This window comes from Acinonyx jubatus, chromosome D3 (assembly GCF_027475565.1).
Source record: "Acinonyx jubatus isolate Ajub_Pintada_27869175 chromosome D3, VMU_Ajub_asm_v1.0, whole genome shotgun sequence".
NCBI classification, from domain to species: domain Eukaryota; kingdom Metazoa; phylum Chordata; class Mammalia; order Carnivora; family Felidae; genus Acinonyx; species Acinonyx jubatus.
In genome coordinates this window covers 39,276,438-39,299,228 of record NC_069392.1, presented here as the reverse complement: position 1 = coordinate 39,299,228, position 22,791 = coordinate 39,276,438, and the positions used below count along the sequence as shown (strand labels likewise).

Below are 22,791 nucleotides of genomic sequence, written 5' to 3'. Positions count from 1 at the left end.
ATAGACCCTTAGTGAGCTTAGATCCTGCTGCCAGAGGCTGTTAGGTTCTTAGGCAGTCTAAGGTGTATGCAAATAGAGCCAGTTCCCAGATGAGTTCACACCCCAGGGCTGACACCGTGATTACTTTTTCCCTCAGTTCTGGCAGTTATATGTTCTGGGAGTTATATGAAAGATTACATTGGAACCACCTCCACATTTCCAGACTTTTTTCCCTTCCTTGTTGAAAGCCCATTGGAAATTCCTGGGTTTGTTGTTGTTGTTATTTTAAGCATTTCTCTGAATTTACGTTTTGAATGATTTGTTTCCTTGTTTGCAAAGGTAGGTGCTACAACTCACACGTGTTTGGTGAACTGAAAATCAAGGTAGCCTTTTTGGAAAGTCAATTAGCAATATTTAAAAACAAAATGCGTGGGGGCGCCTGGGTGACTCAGTCGGTTAAGGGTCCAACTTTGGCTCAGGTCATGATCTTGCGGTTCGTGAGTTCAGGCCCTGCATTGGGCTCTGTGCTGACAGCTCAGAGCCTGAAGCCTGTTTCAGATTCTGTCTCCCTCTCTCTCTGACCCTCCCCCATTCATGCTCTGTCTCTCTCTGTCTCAAAAATAAATAAACGTTAAAAAAAAAATGCGTGTCCAGTTTTCTAGGAATATGACCTGTAGATACACCTCCACATGTATGGAAGATGCACTGTGAGACGATTTTCACTGCAGATTTTGTTTGTCATAACCAGCTGTGGAAATGGCCTAAATGTCCATCAACTGGGGGGACTGCATAGTGTAATGTGGTTCGCCCATGAAATAGAAAGCTACGGAGCCATTAAAGAGAATAGGTGGATCATAATGTTCTGAAACGAAGCAAGGGGCGCCTGGGTGGCTCAGACGGTTAAGTGAAATGAGGCAACACATCACTAGGTGGAAAAAAGTGAACAATAAAGGAGTGTGTACCTTATGCTTCATGTTTGTGGGAAAATAAAAAATCTATATGCTTGAGTATGTGTAGATAGATTTTAAAAGGGTACACAAAAAAAACGGCTCAAGGATGTTGAATGTGGCAGGAAAGAACTGGAACAAAAAGTAGGCTTATTTTCGATGTATACCCCTTCGCTCTTTGTTGAAATTGTTGTATGTGTACCTTTTCCACCAGTGAAACACTGAAAGATAAATGTCTTTGCTTGCATGAAGAATCTAGACTTAGATTGGATTGAGACATGAGCTCTGTTACTCACCAGGGACCTCGGGATGCTCCCTGATCTAACTTACTTGTCGTGACTATCTCTCACAAGGTTACTGTTAAGATTAAGTTCTGAATTGCATAGAAAACAGTACAACCAGGACACAAGGCACTTCCCTAGTAAATGTAAGTGTGTCATAATAATGGTGATGATGGGGCGCCTGGGTGGCTCAGTCAGTTAAGTGTCTGACTTGGGTTCAGGTCATGATCTCACGGACCGTGAGTTTGAGCCCCACATCGGGCTCTGAGCTCTCAGGGCAGAGCCCACTTGGGATCCTCTGTCTCCCCCTCCCCTGCTTGCTCTCTCTCTAAAAAATAAATAGACATTAAAAAAATAATAATGGTGATGTTGATGATAATGAGAGTGAACATTTACTGAGTGCTTACCATTTGCCAAGCACTGTATTAAGAGCTTTCCATGTGTTGATTTATTTAATCCTTAGAACAATCTTATGAGGTAGGTACTGGTTTTATCCTGATTGTACAGATGGGAAAACTGAGGTACAGAGAGATTACGTAACTTGCCCCAAAAGACTCAGCTAGTAAATAGTAGAGTTAGGGATTCAAACACAGGTGATCTGGCCATAACCTGAGCTCTTTCCCATTTGCAGGATGGCCCTATGCCTGCTGGACAAACTGGACACTCTTGGCACAATGTTGAAGCTAATGAGTCAGTCCAGTTTTTAAGAGAAATGCTGGAAATATTTGTAAGCATATGACAGTGCTTTCCTACCCAACCCCAAGTCAGAATATTATAATCAAAATGGCACATGGGTCTTTCCCCTGGAGTGTGTGGGGACCCCAAGTGGATCCTCTCTGTTTGTGAATCTGGAGTCACTGACGGAAACCCTGCTCAGAAATTACTACTTTCGGCTGAAGCCAACAGGGATTATGGGGTGTGGTGAGGGTGAGAGACCTCTCTTCTCTGCATTTATTATCCAATAAATCTAAGTACTTAGAACCATGGGGGCACTTGTCCTGTTTCATGAGGATCACTAAGGTAACACCATTGGCAGAATGACTTCTCTCAGGAAGATACATCCCATTTCTTAGGGTAGTTAAGACCTCGTACTTCTTCAGGGAAGCATTTCCTTCATACTTAACCCAAGTTCTCTCAGTTGAATAGTTAGCCCAGTTCTAATGTGTTGCCTTTGCTGGAAGAATGGCTAGTCTTTGGCCTTCTTTTAACCCATCTTAAAATGAACTGCCCTTGAGAACAATTACATGATGAATTCAGCTACTAACAGATCCTTAATATTCTAACACTGAAACATCTCAGGCTCACACTGGTAGGGTGCTTTGTTTTCTTTCCTTGTCTCTGGAATTACGCACAATTATCTGAATAACTATTCCTCACTTCACCTCTATTTACAAAGCTCTTTAACACTCACTCACTCAGTTGACAAACTCCCATTTTCCGGTGCCAGAATCTCTCCCCTGTTCTAATTTTCCAAACTATTGATCAGTTTTTTTCCATTCTCTGTAAGATTTCATTTTGAACAGTCTGCTAGCCAAGGGATCCTTGGTGTATCAACTCAAGACTAGATGCAAAGACACCAGCTCTTTTGAAAGGGTCCTCCTTTAATCATTCCAGACTCATTGCCTTGCTTGATTGACTTAAGAAACAATTCAGGAGCCCCTGAGTTGCTCTTTCATGTTTGACAAGCTCAACCTTGGAAGTGCTAGGCTCACTAAGACCTCCCAGGTATTACTCTGGCCAGGCGCCATGCTGTAGAGGAGAGAAAATCCCTTCACTGAACGTGCTGGGGAGAGGGGAGGCTCTTGATCAATGTGTTAAATTAAACCAAACTGGAAATGATTCTAAGAGTAAACTATTTAACCTCTCTCCTGCTTATCTTTGTTTACGTTCTGACTTTAAGGTCTGCTTCTTCTCACACTTGGGAATTACAAACAGACATTGTATTGGCCAAGGTTGCAAAGTACACTAGGACTTACTCTAGAAAGGAAATGATGGGATGAAGCTGTTATTTAAAAAAATGTAATTCACAGAGCACCTGGCTGGCTCAGATGGAGAGGGATGAGACTGTTGATCTTGGGGTCGTGAGTTTCAGTCCCATGTTGTGTGTAGAGATTACTTAAAAAAAAATTTTTTTTTTAAATTTACAGGAGTAAACATTATTGGTAGCAAGAGGTTATTGCTTAGGACCCCAAATCCTTTCAAATGGAGCCTCTTTTAAAGTTAGTAAAAATGTTTATATCTTAACCTGGAGAGATGTTTCTTCCAATATACTTTATGGGGCCATCCATATAGTATTATCTAACTTCCTAGATGTTTCTCCTCATTTTTCGTAATAGAAAATGCTTGCAAGCATTGGACTTGAAATGCCTCCCAAGAGGAAGGAAGGATTCATCAACTGATGGTTATGTGGGTAAATCTCAGAAGGCTAGCTACACAGGAGCATTGACCTTCAGAAGCAGCAAACGCACAAGGCTTTAGACTACAAAACCTGTAATTGTTGTCTGTCACCTTCTTTAGTGTCAATAGGGAGAGTGCATCTTCCCCTTTGTAACAGAAGAGAAAACTACAATTTGCTTCCCTTTCCCTCTTTCCAAAGTGAAAAGGTGAATTTTTCTATGGAAAAATCTCTTTGTTGTGATCTCTATGGAAGCTCCCCATGACAATGATTTACTTAGCAAGTAATCTTCCTCCTCCCAGAAGGAAAACTAGAAGCGTGAAGAGGAAAGAACAGCAATCTTCAAAAGCACTAGTGAAAACGTTTGGTGCCAGGAACAGCAAAACAGTTCCATCAGCTACATGGCAGGGCTTGACCTTTGGTGTTTACCAGAATGCTTTCCTGATTTCAGCCATTTGCTATAAATTTAGGCTCGTGCTCATTTACATAGAAATGCACTGAAATCATCCATTGGCAGGCTAAATAGAGACTCAGGAATTAGGAATCACCGGTCCTGGGGTTTCGCACATTTCTGTGATTGGCGATGCCTCCCTAGGCCTGCAGTAAGCCCACAGGGAAGCATATAGACCAGGAACAGCACACTATTTCCTCTCCCTGCTTTAGGGGAGATAATGAGTGACTTACAGAGCAATTTGAGACCTAGTCTGTGAACTTACAGTAAATGAGTTAGGACCCAGAGAGGGTTTTCAGACAGGGTCACCAGTTACTGTTTGCAAAAGGAGTTGATCTGATCTTGGTTTAGTGGCTAAAAGTCAAAGAGCCTATTGAGCAAACTTGAGGTAAATTTCAGACCCTTTAGTATCACTGGCATTTGAGAATGAACACATTCAGAGACTATGATTTTTAAATGCCATTTATTTAAACCAAAGTCGATTTGTATTTTCAAGGGGTGGCTTTCAAAGATATAAAAAAAAAAACTCACGTTCAGAGCAAACAATTTTGTTCAATTTCCATAAGAAACAAAATTACATTTTTGGGAGGGAGTGGACCCTGTAACATGGGCAATTGAAATTTGCTTCACTGAAATTCAAATTTTTACATGCAAAAACAAACTCACTTTGCTTTGGGATTGGCCGAAATGTTTAAGAAGCCCCAGTGAAATATAAGGATTAATTTGGTAAAAGGCAAGAAGTATACCTGCAGTTCACACTACAGGAATAGTCAGTGCACGAACCCAGGTAATGAGATCTTTGCAGCCTTACAAGCGATGAGCCACTTGATCGATCCTCTTTTCAAACAGTTTCAGAAGTATATCATGTTATTTTGGTAATTGGTAAAGGTCTCGCTTATGTACAAAAATCAGAAAAAGAGGCTTAGCTGCTTAATTTCCATGTTTGTTACATATGGATGGATGGGTTTGCCCAAGTACTTGTGGGGAGAAAATACTGTGTAGACTTTGGCATTTTCAGAGAAGTTCAAGTCCACTTCATAAAATGTTCTAATTTACCTTTATGGGGGCGGGAGGTAAATCTGTATTTTTGTGTATAAAGTAGGGTTTATGGGGTGCCTGGGTGGCTCAGTCAGTTAAGCATCGGACTTCAGCTCAGGTCATGATCTCAGGGCTCGTGAGTTCAAGCCCTGCGACGGCTCTGTGCTGACAGCTCAGAGCCTAGAGCCTGCTTCAGATTCTGTGTCTTAGTCTCTCTGCCCCTTCCCCACTCACGCTCTGTCTCTCCCTGTCAAAATTAAATGTTAAAAAATTTTTTTCAAGTAAGGTTTATGAATATGACTGAGATGAAGATCAGCGGAAACAGACAGTGGCAAATAATTATCCATTTTAAATGTGGGAAGAATGATAGAGACCCTACTGAAGAGGAAGCTGAACAAAGTTTCAGATTTTTGGATTCAAATCTGTCACTTAATAGTAGTGTCCCATTGGACAAGTCACTAAGCCTCAGTGAGCACAGTTTTTCATTACTTCGGGGATGAAATTAAAACCACAAAGCATTATTCTGATTTCCCCTATCTCCTCCAGGGTAGGAACCGTGTAGGAAACAAACTGATGAAATGTTTGCGAAGAAATCCAGGTGGATAAAATCTTTACAGATTTGCACGTTTGAGAGGCCGGTAACTTCTTTCACAAATATACAGCTCTCATCTGAAACTTTCATATGTGCGTGATCGTGTATGGTAAAAGGCCATGGTAAGAGGCCTTTTGGTTTTCAGTATTTTGATCCTTTACGTAGGACACAAAGTCTACCCACCTGCTCACCAGCAGCTAACCTAAATGTGTATTTTATTGTATTCTAACAATAAAAGTTAGAATGATATACTTCTTCATTGCTTAATTATTCCCTCCAAAGACAATTACTTGTATTTTGGAAGAAGCAGGGCTTTGTAGTGAAAACACACAGACCTGAAAGCAGTGCATTAATTATTTTATTAATTTCTTCTTTTTACATTATGGGAAACATTCATCTATTTACAGTTTGTTTTTTTCTTTTTTTTGTCCACACACAATCTAGGTAAATAAGCCTATGAAATTCCACTTCATAAAGCCATAAAAATGTTCCCCACCCCTCCATCTGAAGGCTTTCAAATGAATCTTTTTTTTCCAAACCAAAATAATTTTTAAAAATTACATTGGGAATTCAGATATGCTAGTGATTTACATTCCAGTTATTTAAAATATGCATCTAGACATGTTTTAAAAAAGAAATGGCAAATTCACAAGGATAAGGCTTAAATTAAAGTGGTAATGCACAGTAAAACATTAAGGAAACATCTATAAATAACAGAAATATATTACAAATAAATTAGTTCTATTTACCATTTCAAATATTAAAAATCTTTAATCCATTTCTTCATCTCTCTTTACAAAAAGGTTATGTGAATTGTATGGAAACATCTGCAAAAAATATAATAAATACTTAATTTCTTTGAACGTTTTTTGATGTGGGAGACAAACTTCTTTTGTAGTTCCCCCCCTCCCCAAGAAAATGCCCAAACAGCTTTATACCAAAGTTAAACAAAATAAGTAATTTTTCAGGGTACATACATTTTCCATTATGAACTAAAAAACATATCTACAAATTACATCAAAAAGAACAATGTGACAAAGGTTATGCTCATGGATGTCAGCTTAAGGGGGCAAGTGGTTAACAAGCAGCTTTATGTGGGGTCGTGTTTTAAGATCAATAATTAGCTTTTTATAAAGTGTTTGTACAATTTGTGTTTTAAGGAAGGCAAGGGTCATGATGCCTGTAGGCATTCAGCTAAAAGATTTAAAATCCTTACCAAAAATAGCTTATGAATATACAAATACCATTCACATAGACAAGATAAATAGGCCTTCTCTTGTCTCTCTTTAAAATATCCTGGGCTAAACCGGTTTCCAAAGAAAATACTGTAGGATGATCTTGAGTCGTATTAGAAATCGATTTCTTAATCCCAATCTTCTCTCTACCTCAGGGCACGGAGCTGTAGCTGGGAACATGGGTCTTCCGATGGATGTCGCTTCCTTCACGTCAATCTATGAGTTCCAAGTTCAGGATTGAATGGGACTATAGGCTACCCAAGGTGGCAGATGGCCTTAACTGGCTGCAAACTTTGTGTGACCTTCCGTTGCTGCTACAAACTGAAGAAAAGGTGTATTCTTTTTAAAACAAGCGAACCCTTGAAGTTCAAAATCTCTGTCAGCTCCAATTTTGCAAAGCACTCAAGGTGCTTTGTCCACCCTAGTTAAAAGTTGGTTGGTTGGTTTTTAAATAGGTTAGTAGCCCTTTTCTTGTAAACCACAGCAGTAAACATTTGTGCCCTGTTTATAAAGATAGCTCAAAGCATCAGTGGCTCTGAGAGGTAGCGAATTCCCTAGTGGTTTTAGAATGTGACCATGAAAATAGTTGTTGCCAGAACCCATCACTTCTCTTAATTTCATAAATAAATTAGCACCTGGCTACGAGAGTATATTTTTTAAAAAAAGTTCTGGTGCAAGCTTATTTGATGTGTGTTTTTAGTCTGTCATTTTTCAAGGGTAATTTCTAATGCTTTAGAGTGGGAGCTGGACATAAAATGTCAGTGATACTTTAAGATCACCACATCCTAAATGTTTAAACTGCTACGAGTAAGGGCGTTTAAAGATAACTTCAGCTAGTTGCTTAGCGCACACTGCCCATCCGTCAGGACTAAAAGTGTAAATTCACATTCTCTGCCAAAAGCCTGGGTTTCTTTCAGTGCTTATGAATCACGACTTTCCCCCCTTCCTCGTGACTGCTGAACTGCTGAGGTCAAATTTCTTCTCTCACCACCTGGGACCTCAAGATGAGGGGCAGCTCTTTGGAACGAGGCCGCGTGTCTACTTGGGTAGAGAATTTATTTTATCGGTTTGACATAGGACGAAATCCTTATGCTGGAGACTGGTGGGACTCTGGGTAGGAGAGAGAGAAGACCAAAGGCGAAAATATGTCTGCATTACAAACTACCGGGTTACAACAGATGGATGTGTAGCATTCAAAGGGTGACAGGAAAATCCAAACTTCTCTCCGAAAACACCCTCGCTGCCACTTACAGCACTTCTTGACCAGGTGTGTACTTATATGCGTAGTAGGTAGGCCCCCCAGGATGGACACTAACACGTGAAGAGGACCAACGCTTTCCCCTTTAAAGACCCCCCACCATCACAACAATATAATACACATAGTACAGTAAAAGTTGATAAAACATTTCAGGTCTAAATTTTCTTAATAATAGGACAAAAAAAAATCCCTTATGTAGTATATCTTAAACTAGCAGTGCTTCCTTGCCTTTCTTCATTTTATTGCCTTTCAGAATAGATTAATTTCCCTGAAAGATCGAATTTACAATCTTCTGCTGATGGAAACATTTGAAGCAGTGATGGATGGAGTAACAGTGAGGCAGTTTGTGCAGCTGTGAGTGAAGCAGGTAAGCCCCAGCACCTGCAGAGTTTGCTCCTCCCTTCCCCACTACATATCCAGCCCCACTTCGTCCCCTCTAGGATTGTCACTCATCGATTCCGGTGAGATGGCGTGATTTCTGAGGTTGGAAATAAAGTGCTCCATCTGCTTGACAAAATAATAACCGTTTAGGGGAAATAAAGGGAATCGGAGCCCTAGTTTCCTTCACGTGGAAGACGGTTAAGTCCCAAAGGCTCACCCTGTGCTACTGGATTTCTGAAATACCCTATGGTTTTATATTGCTGAGCTCTAGGGACAGACTAGCTTGGGAGAACTGAGGATGGTGGGCGACCTAAAGGGGCCATTTCTACACAGGTGGGTTTGGTTCTGCCGAGAAAAGAAAGGCCGGCTCTCTGGATGAGGCAGGTGGGTGACGCGTCCGTACGGGTGGCGAAGCTCGGTGGAGAACGTGGGCAAACCGGTCCGGGCGGCTGGGGCTACTGGGGGGAGGGGGGCGGCTCCTGCAAGACCGACAACTACACCGCGACAGTGGAAGTCACTGAGCTCCGGGACGGACGGGCTCGGAGGGCGGGGAGGGGGCGGAGGGAGGACGGAGCGCGGAGGCGGCGCGGCGGGGCGCGCGGGGAGCTCAGAGCCGGGTCTGCGCCTCGGGGATGTAGATCTCGATGCTCTCGGCGCTCTCGGTGGCCGAGTTCTGGCGGACGGACGCGGCGCGCTTGGCGGCCATCAGGCGCTTGCGGGCCTCCTGGCGCTGCGAGCTCTCCAGCGAGCGCTCCCGGATCAGCGGCGCGGGGCCCTTCGCCGGCTTCTTTGGCACTGGAGGAGGGGCCCTTCTCTCCTGATCAAAGCAGAAGGTTCAGGACATTACACAGCTTCTCAGGACAAGCTTGGGAAAAACTGGGATAGGTCAGTAGTTAGAACACGCACACTTTTTTTGATTTTGGTTTTGGGTATTTTTGTTTGTTTTTTAAACCTAAAGGTGGTTAGTTCTGATCTGCACTCTGTATACATATATATATATATATATATATATACACACACACATATATATTTTTTATATGTACATATAAAAAATGTACATATATATATTTCTTTATTATTCTGGCTTGGGTATTCAAAAGATGCAGGGGGAAAAAAAAAGGAATACCGGTAAGCTTAAGGCCAAGGGTAAGGCCGAATTGCAGAACTAGTCTCTCCAAGGGAAGGATGTGGGTATTTAAAATGCCCTCTGCTGAAAGGCTGCGGCTCCCGGCATATTTAGTGTGGTTCTCTCTGGAGGCTCCAGACTCTTCCGGGTGCCAGGGATGGGTTAGGGTGGCTGCGGCAGCAGCAGCCTCTGGGGACCCTGCGTCCCCTCTAAGGAGGCGAGGCTGCGGGTGCAAGCTCGGCTCAGAGTTTAAAAACATCCCCGCCCTCTCTCCCCGGGCCCACCCATCCAAACGTAAAAGGCCAAATGAGGAAGAAGAGATGATAAGACTGTGTTCTTTAGCTTTGTCGATGCCACTGTGAGTTATACCCGTCTGCACATCACACACAAACACACGGCAATAGACTTTCCGGGGTCACCCTGGAGGGAGGACACTGATGGTTCCTCCACTCGGTGGGGGAGGGGGGGAGGGGGGGTGGAATCCGTTCCCAGATAGGCTCCTAAAACATCCCGCTGGGATGTCACTCCTTAGGGGCCTCAGGACGGCTGTGGTGGCCCAGAAGGCAATTCCAATCACAGGAACAGACATTGTGCTTTGAAAATTTAACCCAGGACTGAAAGAGGTCTTCCTCCTCTTAGCATCAGCAAACTATGAAATGGTTGGATATTTTAAAATGCCACTGCAAAAATAAAGGCCATTCAACACTTGGGTCACAGAAAAAAAGAAAATGCAGTGGGCAAGCTGCGAATCTAAACCACGAAGGAATTTAAAGAAAAGGATAATGAGTTTTCAGACTCTCCGAAAAGGTCCATATGAATCTGCTGTTTTCATTTTTAGTAAGATACCTTCAATTCTCATGACACGGATGTGACAGTTATCTTAAAATAGGGATTTTAGGATTCTCCAAAGGGGTATACTCTTTGTATCTTCACACTTAAACTCATTGCAGCAAATCCTCCTTGCTTGCCTGGGTGAAGTGCCTAGATAAATTTATTACATTGGAATTGCCCGCAGGCTGATTAAGGTGGAGTCTGTGTGGACAGCAAAGGGAAGTCCAGAGTGCAAACAGCATTTGGCCAACTCTGATTGTGCTCATTTGTTTTTTCCCCTCAAGTTCACGGGGTGCTGAAAAGCTCTGGTCATAGACAAAGTGTATAAAAATTTAGAAATCAAGTTCACTAATGACTCACTGTGTACGTGTCGACAGGTTACATATGTCAATTCTTAGCATCACAAATTTTGGACATTTTAAATCTTCACTGTTGGGTAACTTGGTGATATTTGGAAAAGTATGAATATTGGAAACTTTTTAGCCATATCTTCCTTTCCTTGTACTTAAAAAAAATAATATTTAAAAAAAACCAATGAGTGAGAATTAGATGGATCAGCTCTAAAAACTAAATTACCAGTATGTGTGTACATCTGTCGTGTTTTCTTAAAATAAGAACAATTTAAAAGCTTATTTAGTACATAGTTTTAAACACAGATTAAAGAAAACTAGATTGAGTGCGGATGTTTGGCTTCCCACATAAGAGGCCACACATATATCAATGGTACTTTGATGCTTAACACTAAAACCCCTGGTCATGGCGATAGAACTGGAGATGAGGGACAATGACACTGACCCTCTCGCTGATTATGAATCGGCCCTTGGGACTGGCTTTCTTCTGGGAGTCCACTGACTGTATGAACCCGGATACCATGATGGAGAGCAGCAAAATGGACTGGATTACTGTTCGCTCTCTGACAGGCAAGGAGATCTGAAAAGGGCAGGCTACCGGAGCTTCATGGGAACACACAAGCCTCATGTTTAGAGGCTGAATCTCTTGGAACTATTCAACCTCAGGCCATTGGAAAGCAAAGAGTTAAAAAAGTCATGCATGACAGGCCAACCTAGGGAGGTGGATATTGGATACCTGTGTGAGCCTGGTGGAACCACCATAATCAAATGTGAAAACTGCAGTTTATTAATTAAAGTAAAATAACTTGAACCTTTATTTCTAAACTGTTGAATGAGAAACCCAGTGAGCAATATTCCCCAAGTCAAGTCAACCAAAAGTAAAACTCTTTAAAAAAAAAAAAATCCCAACATTTATGATTACTGTGAACCTTTATGGTGTATATTTTTAAACTTGAACAACAGCGGTTTCTTTATTACTATATTTATGAAATGATTATCAAAGTCGGTTAGTTTTCAGGGCTTCCTATTTTTCTCAGAAACACATCCTAGGGTGTAAGGAAGTTGAACTCTTGCTCTATATAATCATGCACTGAAGATGTCATTTATTTTAGTTTAAAAAGCAAAATGGAGGCAGTTCCTTCCAGTGACTAAAATGGTTTAACTTAAAGTTTAATTAACAAAAAAGCCACATTCCCATTTTCCAATTCACAAAGACAGGTTTTTCTTTAAAAATATGCCTGAAACATATTACAGATAATATCCCAAATGATTACTATGTAAACATTGTCATTACAATGAGATTAATATGATATCAGCTCCATTTCACATTGTAAACAGCAAGACTGAATGCAGAAGCCTATTTAGACTGTCCAGTGTTTGTGCAGGTTTTTAAATGAACCATACAAAATCTACATTGTTCTACCTTCTTGTCAAGAGGATCCATCTGTTTCCAATTATTGGCCTTTAACTGATGAAGTTCATCAAATTTCATACTAATATTTTCTATGGACAACTGCAGCATGTCCCAGAACCCCGCCAGATCCTGGGAAGTGGGCCTTGGATGAGCATTGGGATTCTGTACAAGAGAAAGAAAAACATTCGTGCTTTAGAGGCAATCGATGACAACAAGCACAGGACCAAAGGGGCATTTTCAAATATTTCAAATAACATAAGGGGGATGAGTTCCTTTTGGCTTTCAAATAGGAGATAAAAGTGAGGCTACAAATGGTAATTTTTCCTTTTTCTTCTTTTCTTTCTTTCTTTCTTTCTTTCTTTCTTTCTTTTCTTTCTCTTTCTTTCTCTCTTTCTTTCTTTATCATCTATTATCTATTATCTATCTATCTATCTATCCATCATCTCTATCATCTATCTATCTATAAAGATTTATTATGGAATAATTGAAACATACAATTGTAAGATATTTAAAGTGTACAACATGAAGATTTGATATATGTACACATTGTATACAGACTCCTCCCATAAAATTAATAAACACATCCATCACATCACATACTTATCTTTGTGTGTGTGTGTGAGAACATTTAAGTTCTACTCTTAGCAAATTTCAGTTATACAATACACTGTTATCAGCTATGGTCACCATGTTGTACATTACATTCTCAGACCTTATTCATCTTATAACCAAAAGTTGGTACCCTTTCAACCAATGTCTTCCCTTTCCCCCACCCCCCAAGCCCCTGGCAACCACTTTTCTCCTCTTTCTTTCTATGGGTTTGACTCTTCTTAAAAGATTTCATTTCAAATGGTAATTTTATACACTCATCTGAGTCAGTGATTCTCAAATGTCAAGGTTGTAAAACTCTTCTTTTGTAATACAACATCTATCAATGTGGTATGAGGAGAGAATCCAAACTTTTCAAAAAACTATGACAAGATGCATTAAAACATATTTAAATGAAGACACCATCTTCCGCCGGGGTGGGGGGTGGGGAGGATAGTGGAGCTGGAATCTGACTTCATGTCATCCAACTTATTCAGAGAACAGATAAGAAATCTAAAATAAGACTTGTTTTAACAGTCATGTTGAGGGAAACGATAGGGTAAACAAATGATGAGTAAGAAAATAATTGCATTTTTAATATTTTGTAATGTTTATTTTATTTTTGAGAGCGAGTACAAGTGGGGGAGGGGCATAGAGAGAGGGGGACAGAGGATCTGAAGCAACTCTGTGCTGACAGCAAAGAGCCTGATGCAGGGCTCGAACTCACGAGCCTCGAGATCTTGACCTGAGCTGAAGTTGAATGCTTAACCTACTGAGCCACCTAGGTGCCCCCCAAATAACTGCACTTTTAATGTACCATGTGTTTAACAATTAAGATATTACTAATATAGGAAGTCATTTTATCATACAAGGACTTTTTTTTTTTTAAGGTTTATTTATTTTTGAGACAATGCGAGAGACAGAATGCAAGCAGCAGAGGGGCAGACAGAGGGAGACACAGAATCTGAAGCCAGCTCCAGGCTCTGGGCTGTCAGCCCAGAGCCGGATGTGGGGCTCAAACTCACAAACCGTGAGATCATGACCTGAGCCGAAGTCGGATGCCTAACTGACAGAGCCACTCAGGTGCTCACAAGGACTTTTACTAAATCTTTGGGAAATGAATTGGTTTTAAATAAACCATAACATAAAATAGCAAATGTGAGAACACATATCTATACATTACACATAGATGTCTGTAATGACCCACTTTCTAGATAATATTAAACAGTCTTCAGTGTTTAAGGATTGACATTTTTTTTTGCCCCATCCCTATATCCCTGACAGGTACTAGAAAGTATGAACCATGAATTTATATGATGTAAAACAGAAAAAACATAACTAGGAGACTGAAGGTGTCATGCCCAATATTAATCACTACTGCCAATGGTAGCTAAAGGGATTCATGGTTATGGGGGTGGGAGCTTCCAGATGTCAGCGGCTTACATCTGGGTCAGTTTGGGTTACCTGTGGGTATTAAAGCCAATTGGATATACTGTGAAACCTCATGCCATATAATAACCTGAGGCCATTTTGTACTTTTTTTTTTAATGTTTTATTTATTTTTTGAGAGAGTGCGAGTGGGGGAGGGGCACAGAGAGGGGGACAGAGAGGATCCAAAGTGGTCTCTGGGCTGACAGCAGAGAGCTGGATGTGGGGCTCAAACTCACAAATTGTGAGATCATGACCTGAGCCGAAGTCAGAAACTCAACCGGGTGAGCCGTCCAGGTGCCCCCATTTTGTACTTTAAAAACCAACTTTCAGGAGCACCTGTTGGGTCAGTCGGTTGGGCGTCTGACTTTGGCTCAGGTCATGATCTCACAGTTCATGAGCTCAAGTCCCACATCAGGCTCTGTGCTGATAGCTCAGAGCCTGGAGCCTGCTTCAGATTCTGTCCTCTTTCTCTGCACCTCCCCTGCTTGTGCTCTCTCTCAAATATAAATAAATAAACTTAGAAAAAAAAAAACTTTCAGGAAGTGCAAGGTCAGTGCTCATCAAAGTTAATAGGTTGGAAAAGTTAATAGGTTGGAAAGAACTTTTTAGCCCTTTGACGGACTAGCATTATTGGTCTGCCTTCAAAATAAATACAAGTTAAAATGTATTTATAAACTTATACTTCTAAAACTGTCCATAGTTCTAGAATTCACTGAAGATGTAAATTCTAAAGTTTGTCAGTATTTGGTTCAGTATTAAACCGTAGTCTAGTGACACCTGAATTAAAGAGTTTCTCTGCAGCATTTTCATTTAGTAAGTTAAAAAATTTTCTTAACATCTAGGTTCAGAACAGACAGATAATAGCTTTAACAAAGTACATTGCAAATGGAGTTTTATGGTCTTCCTCATCTCACTGGTAACTAAGAACCAAATTGCTCATATTTTGGAGTTGACTACAGTCTCTTAGGTCACAAGCCTATCGGCTAAATTGGTTCAGTGCAGCAGTGATGAAATGATTGCTTGGTAGGCCCAAAGAGTTTGTTTAATTCTGTATGATGGGCGATTTGGTCCCTCCTCACCAAGAACCACTGCCCCTGTGTTGTCAGGGGGACAGATGGGGAAGCAGACAGAAAGAGAAACTGTGGGTCATGTGACATCCCATGCACAGAGAGTTGCAGCCCTCGCCTTAGTCTGAACCAGGCCACTTGGAGGTTAGAGGTGATGGAGGGTGTGGAGGGATGAGGGGGTCTGGGTTCCTGAGTTTAGTTTTGTTGGAAAAAGTAATGCTCATCCATTTATTCTATGCCTGAAAGTCAAGTCTGGGATAATATTCAGGTGTTTTCAAGTGTTCTCCTCCTCAGAGTAAGAACTCAAGAAAGGAGAGCTGGGTCTGGTTGTGCCCAATCTTAGGGACGCTTTTGTGCAGCTTTATAGACCTAAGAAATGCCACCACCAGGCCACCACGCTTCCTGCTGCAGAGAAGGTGGGGCTGACTGATCTGCCCATGTCCCTCTAGGAGGGTGTGGACTAGAACTCAAATCTTTGGGGCTGGTGGTGGGGATGTCAAACAGGCACTGAGGTCAGATAGACTGGGATTTGAATCTTGGGCTCTGCCTCTTACCAGCTGACCCTGGCCAAGTTACTGATTGATTGATTTTTAGTTTTTGTTTTTCATTCCTGACCAAGTTATTTAGCTTTTCCATGCCCATTTTCCTCAACTGTAAAGTTGTCATAAAAATAATGTCACTATCTGCTCCAAAGGGTCACTCTGAGGATTTAACCAGATCATATATCCTAAAGCTCTTGCCATGGCTTCTGGCACATACTGGGCTTTGAACCTTCCTTTCTGAGGCACGATTTGACCAGCCATCCATGGTCCTCCACCCGAGGCGCAGTCCCACTTCCTGCCTCTAACGTGCTGCCCACATTTCCAACTAAGTTCCTCTCGCTGCTCAGGCACGTGAGCCTATCAGGAACCAGGAAACGTCAAAAGCTGGCTTTAACAAACCTTTCCTAGAAGTCTGCGAAATTTTCAAAATGTTTTGTCTGCAATTTCATCATCAAAACTTTGCACAGTGTTTGTGTTCTACTTCATAACATACCTGCTTATTATATAATTCTGTGAAAAATTGTGCTGTTTGCCCTATAGGGCGTACATATTGGCTTCCATGTATCTTTTAGGCAGTTTGAGAAATACAGCTTTCTATGAACTTTCATACATTTGAAGAGCACAGAACCATGTTAATGAGGATCTGTGACACATTAGCAAGTTTACAAATTAGCAGGAATTCTGTTCGTGGCACTGAGTGAAGCTCAGTAAAATATTTGTCGAATTCACTTGTCAATACATTTACTAACCTATGTTATCCCATAATCCAGAACAGAATTTCTGGGAAGGTGGAAGGATTTTTGCTGAGGGAGAGGAAAACAAACTACAGATGTGGGGGGCGGGTGTGAGGAGGAGGTGAAGGACAGCCCCAAAGGGGGGTTTCAGAAAGAAAAGTCTGGTGAAGAGGGACCGAGAACACCAACTTTTGCAGGCTTTCCACTTTCTCTTGATTGAACCCTGTCTTGATAAATCCCCTCCAGTCTATATTTGTCCTTGTTAACAAGATGTGGTTAAAACTCTAAAATCATAGTCAATGAGATTGCAAATAATCATGTTTTTACTTTCCACAAGATGAACAAGTGGCTTTTCATTTTATTTTAGAGCAAGCGTGACCAACAACTGACCAATAAAAGCTATTGTGGAAGGACACTTGCAGAGAATAGTAGCAGTTTCTTTAAAAAGACATACGTGAGGAAGCTCTTGCCTTTGTCTTTTGTAGTCCCTTTAAAAAAAATGTTGTTGATGCTAGTGGTGTTTCTGTCTCTTCATTTTACTTTATTTGGTTTTTGTACATCCAACAAGGATGAATTACTCATTTGCCTCAAGGAGATCAAATCTACACTTTGTGATGCCATCCACCTCTGGCCTTAAATTAAAATCAAGAACCCTGATGATGAGATAGGAACTGATGGCTATTTCAGAAGGAACATCATTATCCAAAATGGTTTTCGGTAATATCATTTTTGAAATATCAGGCTGCTCCATACTTTGGTAAGAATACTGAAATCAGGGCTGCCCTGGGAAAGCCAGGAAATTGGAAACATTTCAGTTACCAAAAAAAAAAAAAAAAAAAAAAAGGCAGGAAATGGAGTTTTAACTTGATTGGATTTTTTCTTTTAAGATTATTTAAGTATAAAATAAATATTTCTAATTTTTTTAATTAAAAAAAATTTTTTTAACACTTATTTGTTGTTGACAGACAGAGAGTGAGCGGGGGAGGGGCGGAGAGAGAAGGAAACACAGAATTTGAAGCGGGCTCCAGGCTCTGAACCATCAGCACAGAGTCCAATGTGGGGCTCGAACCCACAAACCATGAGATCATGACCTGAGCTGAAGTAAGATGCTCAACCGACTGAGCCACCCAGGCGCCCCTAAATACTTCTAATTTTAAGAAAAGCAGGAAATTAGATTCCTCAGAAAATTCTATTTCAGGCGAGAGAGTGTTCAAAATTAGTTGTGGCAGCCTTGACAACATGATCTTCTCCTGACTAGCTGGGAAGTGGTAGTGATGGGGAATGTTACCTACCAGGTTTTCTTCACACAGTTCTCTGAACTGGTAGAATTTCTGGGCCATGAGAAGTTGGGCACTGCCCACTGCAGTTCGGATTTTCCCTAGAACTGAAAAAAGCAAACATACAAGAAGTTTACACATTATGTCTCACTGTGGAGATTTAGTCTGGTAAAGCAAAGAGGAAGTTATGCTGCAATAATTAGGAAAAACTGCACACATACAGCACGTGAACACACACACACACACACACACACACACACACACACACTCAGCCCAGCTGCTGTTGGGCTGCTAGTCTATGGAACAGAGGCTAGGTGAAAGTATAAAATCGACTTGGACAAAAACACATGCTCATCACACATATTTCTTAGGAATAACGGAGTTTTCCATCACAGCACTGGAGCTTACCAAGAGGCAAATAGGTTTTTCTTCCCTCCCGCCTTTTATTGCAAGGATAAGTTTCAAGTGTTTTTCAGTATAGTTATGGATTTATTTGTGTCAGCAATCATGGTCTGCGAGCTCATTTTTCTAATCCAACTCCAAACACAAGAAAAGCAATCCTGACTTGAAGGGGCGCTCTCTTGGCACTCACCATCTCCTATCCATAACCTTCATTATTTTTCCGGAGCTCAGCCACGGGGACTGTCAGGAAAGCGCCATGGCCAGTTGAAAGATTTTCTAAGGAATGAACATTTTCAGCCTGTTGCCTAGGGAACGCCAGCACCGTTCCAGCTTTTCCACTCCACAGACCAATTTTATTGTTAATATAGGTTTAATTCCCTATGCACTGTGCTGAAAATCTCCTTTGCAAGCTACTTCTTGTCTTCCGTGCAGACTAAGGCGAGAACCTTTCAACTGAGGGCATGCTGAGACGGGCAGAACCGCTCTGCACAGAGCTGTCCTGAGGTCTGCATTGTCCCAAGGCCCTCCCTCCACCCGGTGGGGACCGGGGGCACAGCTGCACTGCTGGAGCTCTGCCACCAGGCAGTTCTCAACATGCCCTCCCTGTCGGGGAGGAAGGGGAGAAGGCGCCCTGCTCCCCCTTCCTGGCCCCCGCATAGACAGGGAGACTCCTCAGAAGGGCACTTGCTCCGTGGTGAAATCTGCATCTCTGCGGGAAGGTGGAGTAAAGGATCGAAGCAGTGTGAGTGCCGCGGTTTTGCTGTGGATTTACAAAGCCTGAGACCCCAGAGTGGAATGAGGTCTCTCTTTCTTGACCTCAGTCCCCACAAGGTCTGACAAGAGGACAAAAGAAAAAAAAAAAAACTTTATTGTGACAGGGTTTTCTAGTAACTTTCTTCTCTGTTTAAAACTTCCAGGCTAGGGGCACCTGGGTGGGTCAATCGGTTGAGCATGTGACTTCCACAAGGTCATGATCTTAAGGTTCCTGAATTTGAGCCCTGCATCAGGTTCTGTGGCGACAGTATGGAGACTGCTTGGGATTCTCTCTTCTCTTCTCTGCCCCTCCCCTGTTCGCACTCTCTCTCAAAATATTAAAACCAAACCAAATCAAACAAAAACCTGCCAGGCTAGACCATGGTTTATGATGCACACTATACTTAAGTATTATTCCAATATTCTGGCATTCCCACACACGGAACTCAGGGCATTTATGAACTCTCTGTCACCAGTCCCACCGAACAGCCCAGGTGCAGAAATCGCCTCCTCAGTGACAGCCAGGGGCTCCCCTTGATGGCCATAAGGCAGCAATTCCTCAGGCCTAAGTGTTTACTCTTTTCCAGTCTTGCTTATGTGAGGCCCTTCTCCTTTTCTCCACACCCCTGAAGCAGAAAGGAAGAAGCATGTGGAGACACAGAGCATCATAGTTGCTAAGGGTCCGGCCCTGAGCTGGCTGAGGGTTTCGGCCCCAATACTTACCAACCCCTGCCCTGGACAGGTCATTCAATCTCTGTTCTCTCCTATGTAAAGTAAGGTTAATGGTATCTATTTGTAGGGTTGTTGTGAAGGTTAAAAGCAATAATACACAGGAAATGCTTGGGACAGTGTCTGATATGTAGCAAACAACCAATAAGTATTTGTTATCACCTAGGGCCAGGATACTACCATTCCTCTCTGGTTATGCCACCTGTGGGTCCCACACTTGCTCTGCCCAGAAGAGAAGAGGAAAAAAACAAAGTCTGGATTATTCAAAGGTAATCAGACATCCTTGGTTGCCTGGGACAGGTATGTGCTTTGGATCACCTGTCCCAGATCTGAGACAGTTCTGAGGAGGCATTTCCTAAGTGAACATGTGGCTTAGGCAAACTCTAAGGTCCCTGGAAACATCTCTGAATTATGTTGCTGATGGGTACGGCTGTGACACCAGCAAATCCTTAGAATGAATCCTGGAAGCTTAGAACTTGTACTGAGGGGTGTCCAATTTGTTGGCTTGTATGGCAGAGCCCCTGGGAACTGTCATAGAACCCCCAGCTATTCTGATATGCCTCAAAACTTTGAGCTAATGTTTCTCCATTACACCTGAAAACCTGAGTGTATAATAGATTACTATAGTGAGAGCAGCTGAGTAAGACAGTGATTCTCAGATGAGAAGAAAGCACTGCTCCAAACAATCTTTCAGGCAACACCCACCCACGTAGGAGCCAACTCAGATGGATGTCTTCTTGAAAGCAGAACAAGGGACATCCTCAGCATGGTCTGGCGAGAGCTGTAGATTTGGAGCAAAAGTAACCGGGATGAAGTTGTGGCCCTTCTGTTTTCCAGCTTTTTGCCATCATGTTCCTTGAGTGGAAATTCCCTACTGGCTCCGGGATTGTTTGCATTTCCAGTGTCTGAGTGATAATCTTTCCTGGGCCCAGGAAAAGGAGGTGCTGATGTGGGCTTTGGGAGAAGCCATTCAACAGGAGGGCTTGGGTCAAGCAGATGAAATTCCTACTTCCTTGCCCTCCACGCTTTTGTTTCTAGAGAACTAAAAACTCACTTTAATTTCTTTTTTTTTAAAGTTTAATTACTTTGAGAGAGTGACTGGGGAGGGGCAGAGAGAGAGAGAGAGAGAATCCCAAGCAGGCTCCACACTGCCACCATGGAGCCCGAAGTGTGGCTCGAACTCACAAACTGCATGATCATGACCTGAGCTGAAATCCACATTGAGACGCTCAGCTGACTGAGTCACCCAGGCATCCCAAAACTCACTTTAATTTTGAAGAAAAAAGCTCTAATGGAGTTTGTTCTGTTTTTCCATTAGACATTCACTTAGTGTGGAGATAACTCTCTTCTTCTAAAGGTAAATTTCATATTTGTTCTGTAGTCTTTGAGGAAGAAAAAAGCTAATGAAGCAGATGTGCTCCTGGGATTGCATTTAGTTGGCTCCCTTCACACTCTGGCCCATACACCTTTTCCAGATTGTTCAACACAGATGTAGTCAATAGTTTTTATTACCCATCACCCTTCATTGAACGCATCTTCCAGAATAATGCGTCTCTACTGTATTCCTGCAGGCATGCCACTTAATGAAGATTTATACCATCTATTTGTATTCTGCATATATATACATACATATATATATATTTAATGTTTATTTATTTTTGAGAGAGAGAGAGAGAGCAAGCAGGGAGGGGAGAGAGAGAGAGGGAGACAGAATCCGAAGCAGGCTGCAGGCTCTGAGTTTTCCATGTAGAGCCCGATGCAGGGCTCAAACTCACAAACCATGAGATCATGACCTGAGCCGAAGTGGGATGTTTAACCGACTAAGCTACCCAGGTGCCCCTGTGTAATATTTAATCATATTATGGGCCCTGTTTTGCGGTGCTACTCTTTTTATGTGGGTAAGTCTGGTCTCCCTAGGTGTCTTATAAAACCCCTGGTAATTAGTTTTTAAGATTCCTTTCTCCCTTTCCTTTCCTCCCCAGCTGTTAGTCTGTTCCTCAGTGGAAGTGAAAAATAACAACCCAAAACACTGGTGAACTAAATTCCTTCCATTTCAGAGGTGGGCACCTCCATACTAACTCCCCCACTCATAATCTAGAAACTTCTCATCCTGCAGTAGATGGTTATGGGGAATCATAACAGAGAGCACAGGCCTGGGTTAGTTCATCACATAAAGCCAGGAAGATCTTTTGGTAAGTTATCACTGTTTGGTTTTTGCACAGATCTATTTATTTATATTATTATCTTGTATTTATCTCTTTTTAAAGTTTATTTATTTTGAGAAAGAGAGAAAGCACTAGCAGGGAAGGGACAGACAGAGAAGGGGAGAGAGAAAATCCTAAGCATGCTTCATGCTCAGCGCAGAGCCCAATGTGGGGCTCGAACCCACGACAGCAAGATCACAACCTGAGCCGCTATCAAGAGTCAGAAACTTAACCGAATGAACCACCCAGGCGTCCCTATCACCTTGTATTTCAAAGCACTTTCACACGTGCATCAAACCGGATCCTTTCAGGACCCTGTGAGACAGGGCAGATATCATCATTTCATTTGAGAAAATTTGGGCTCAAATTATGAAGAGCCTTCCCCGGCGGCCCTATAGTGCCTGGGACTCTGTCTTCTCCCTCCCCATCCCTTGTGCTGTGTTGAAAACTGGGTCTGAATCTACTTAAATGAAGCCACGTGAGGGTGATTTCTTTCCTTTATCAACACTTTCTAGCTAGGACCACTGGACCGGGGCGGGGGGGGGGGGGGGGGGGCTGTAGTTAGCTGATAGAAGAATCTGAGGCAGTTCAGCAAACTCGATCCCTGCCCACACTGAGATGGGAGAGCAAAGCACATGTACACGAATTGTTGCACAAAGACATTTCAGCTGTGAAAAGAATGGAGGAACTGGGATCACTTGAAAGGGATGCTAGTGAGCGTAAGGTTGAAGTCTGGGTTTTCCTTTTAAAGATGATACATCAGAATAAGAAGCAGAGAAAGACTAT

At 42.1% G+C, this 22,791-nt stretch overlaps 1 protein-coding gene across 18 annotated transcripts in view; it reads right to left on the bottom strand.

The window, feature by feature from the left end:
• Nucleotides 1–6,023: 6,023 nt before the first annotated feature.
• The window catches only part of DLGAP1 (DLG associated protein 1), an 885,205-nt gene continuing 868,437 nt past the window's right edge, over nucleotides 6,024–22,791 (bottom strand). For 15 of the 18 annotated variants that reach the window (XM_027068585.2, XM_053206118.1, XM_027068580.2 and 12 more), the window contains 3 exons: nucleotides 17,933–18,024; nucleotides 12,288–12,440; nucleotides 6,024–9,374 (listed from right to left, as the gene is read on the bottom strand). In XM_027068585.2, coding sequence (XP_026924386.1) covers nucleotides 9,165–9,374; nucleotides 12,288–12,440; nucleotides 17,933–18,024 — 455 coding nt within the window. In that variant the 3' untranslated portion in view covers nucleotides 6,024–9,164. Of the gene's footprint in view, nucleotides 9,375–11,647; nucleotides 12,441–17,932; nucleotides 18,025–22,791 lie in introns of those variants that run through there. The other 3 variants (XM_053206126.1, XM_053206127.1, XM_053206123.1) reach the window with 1 other exon arrangement.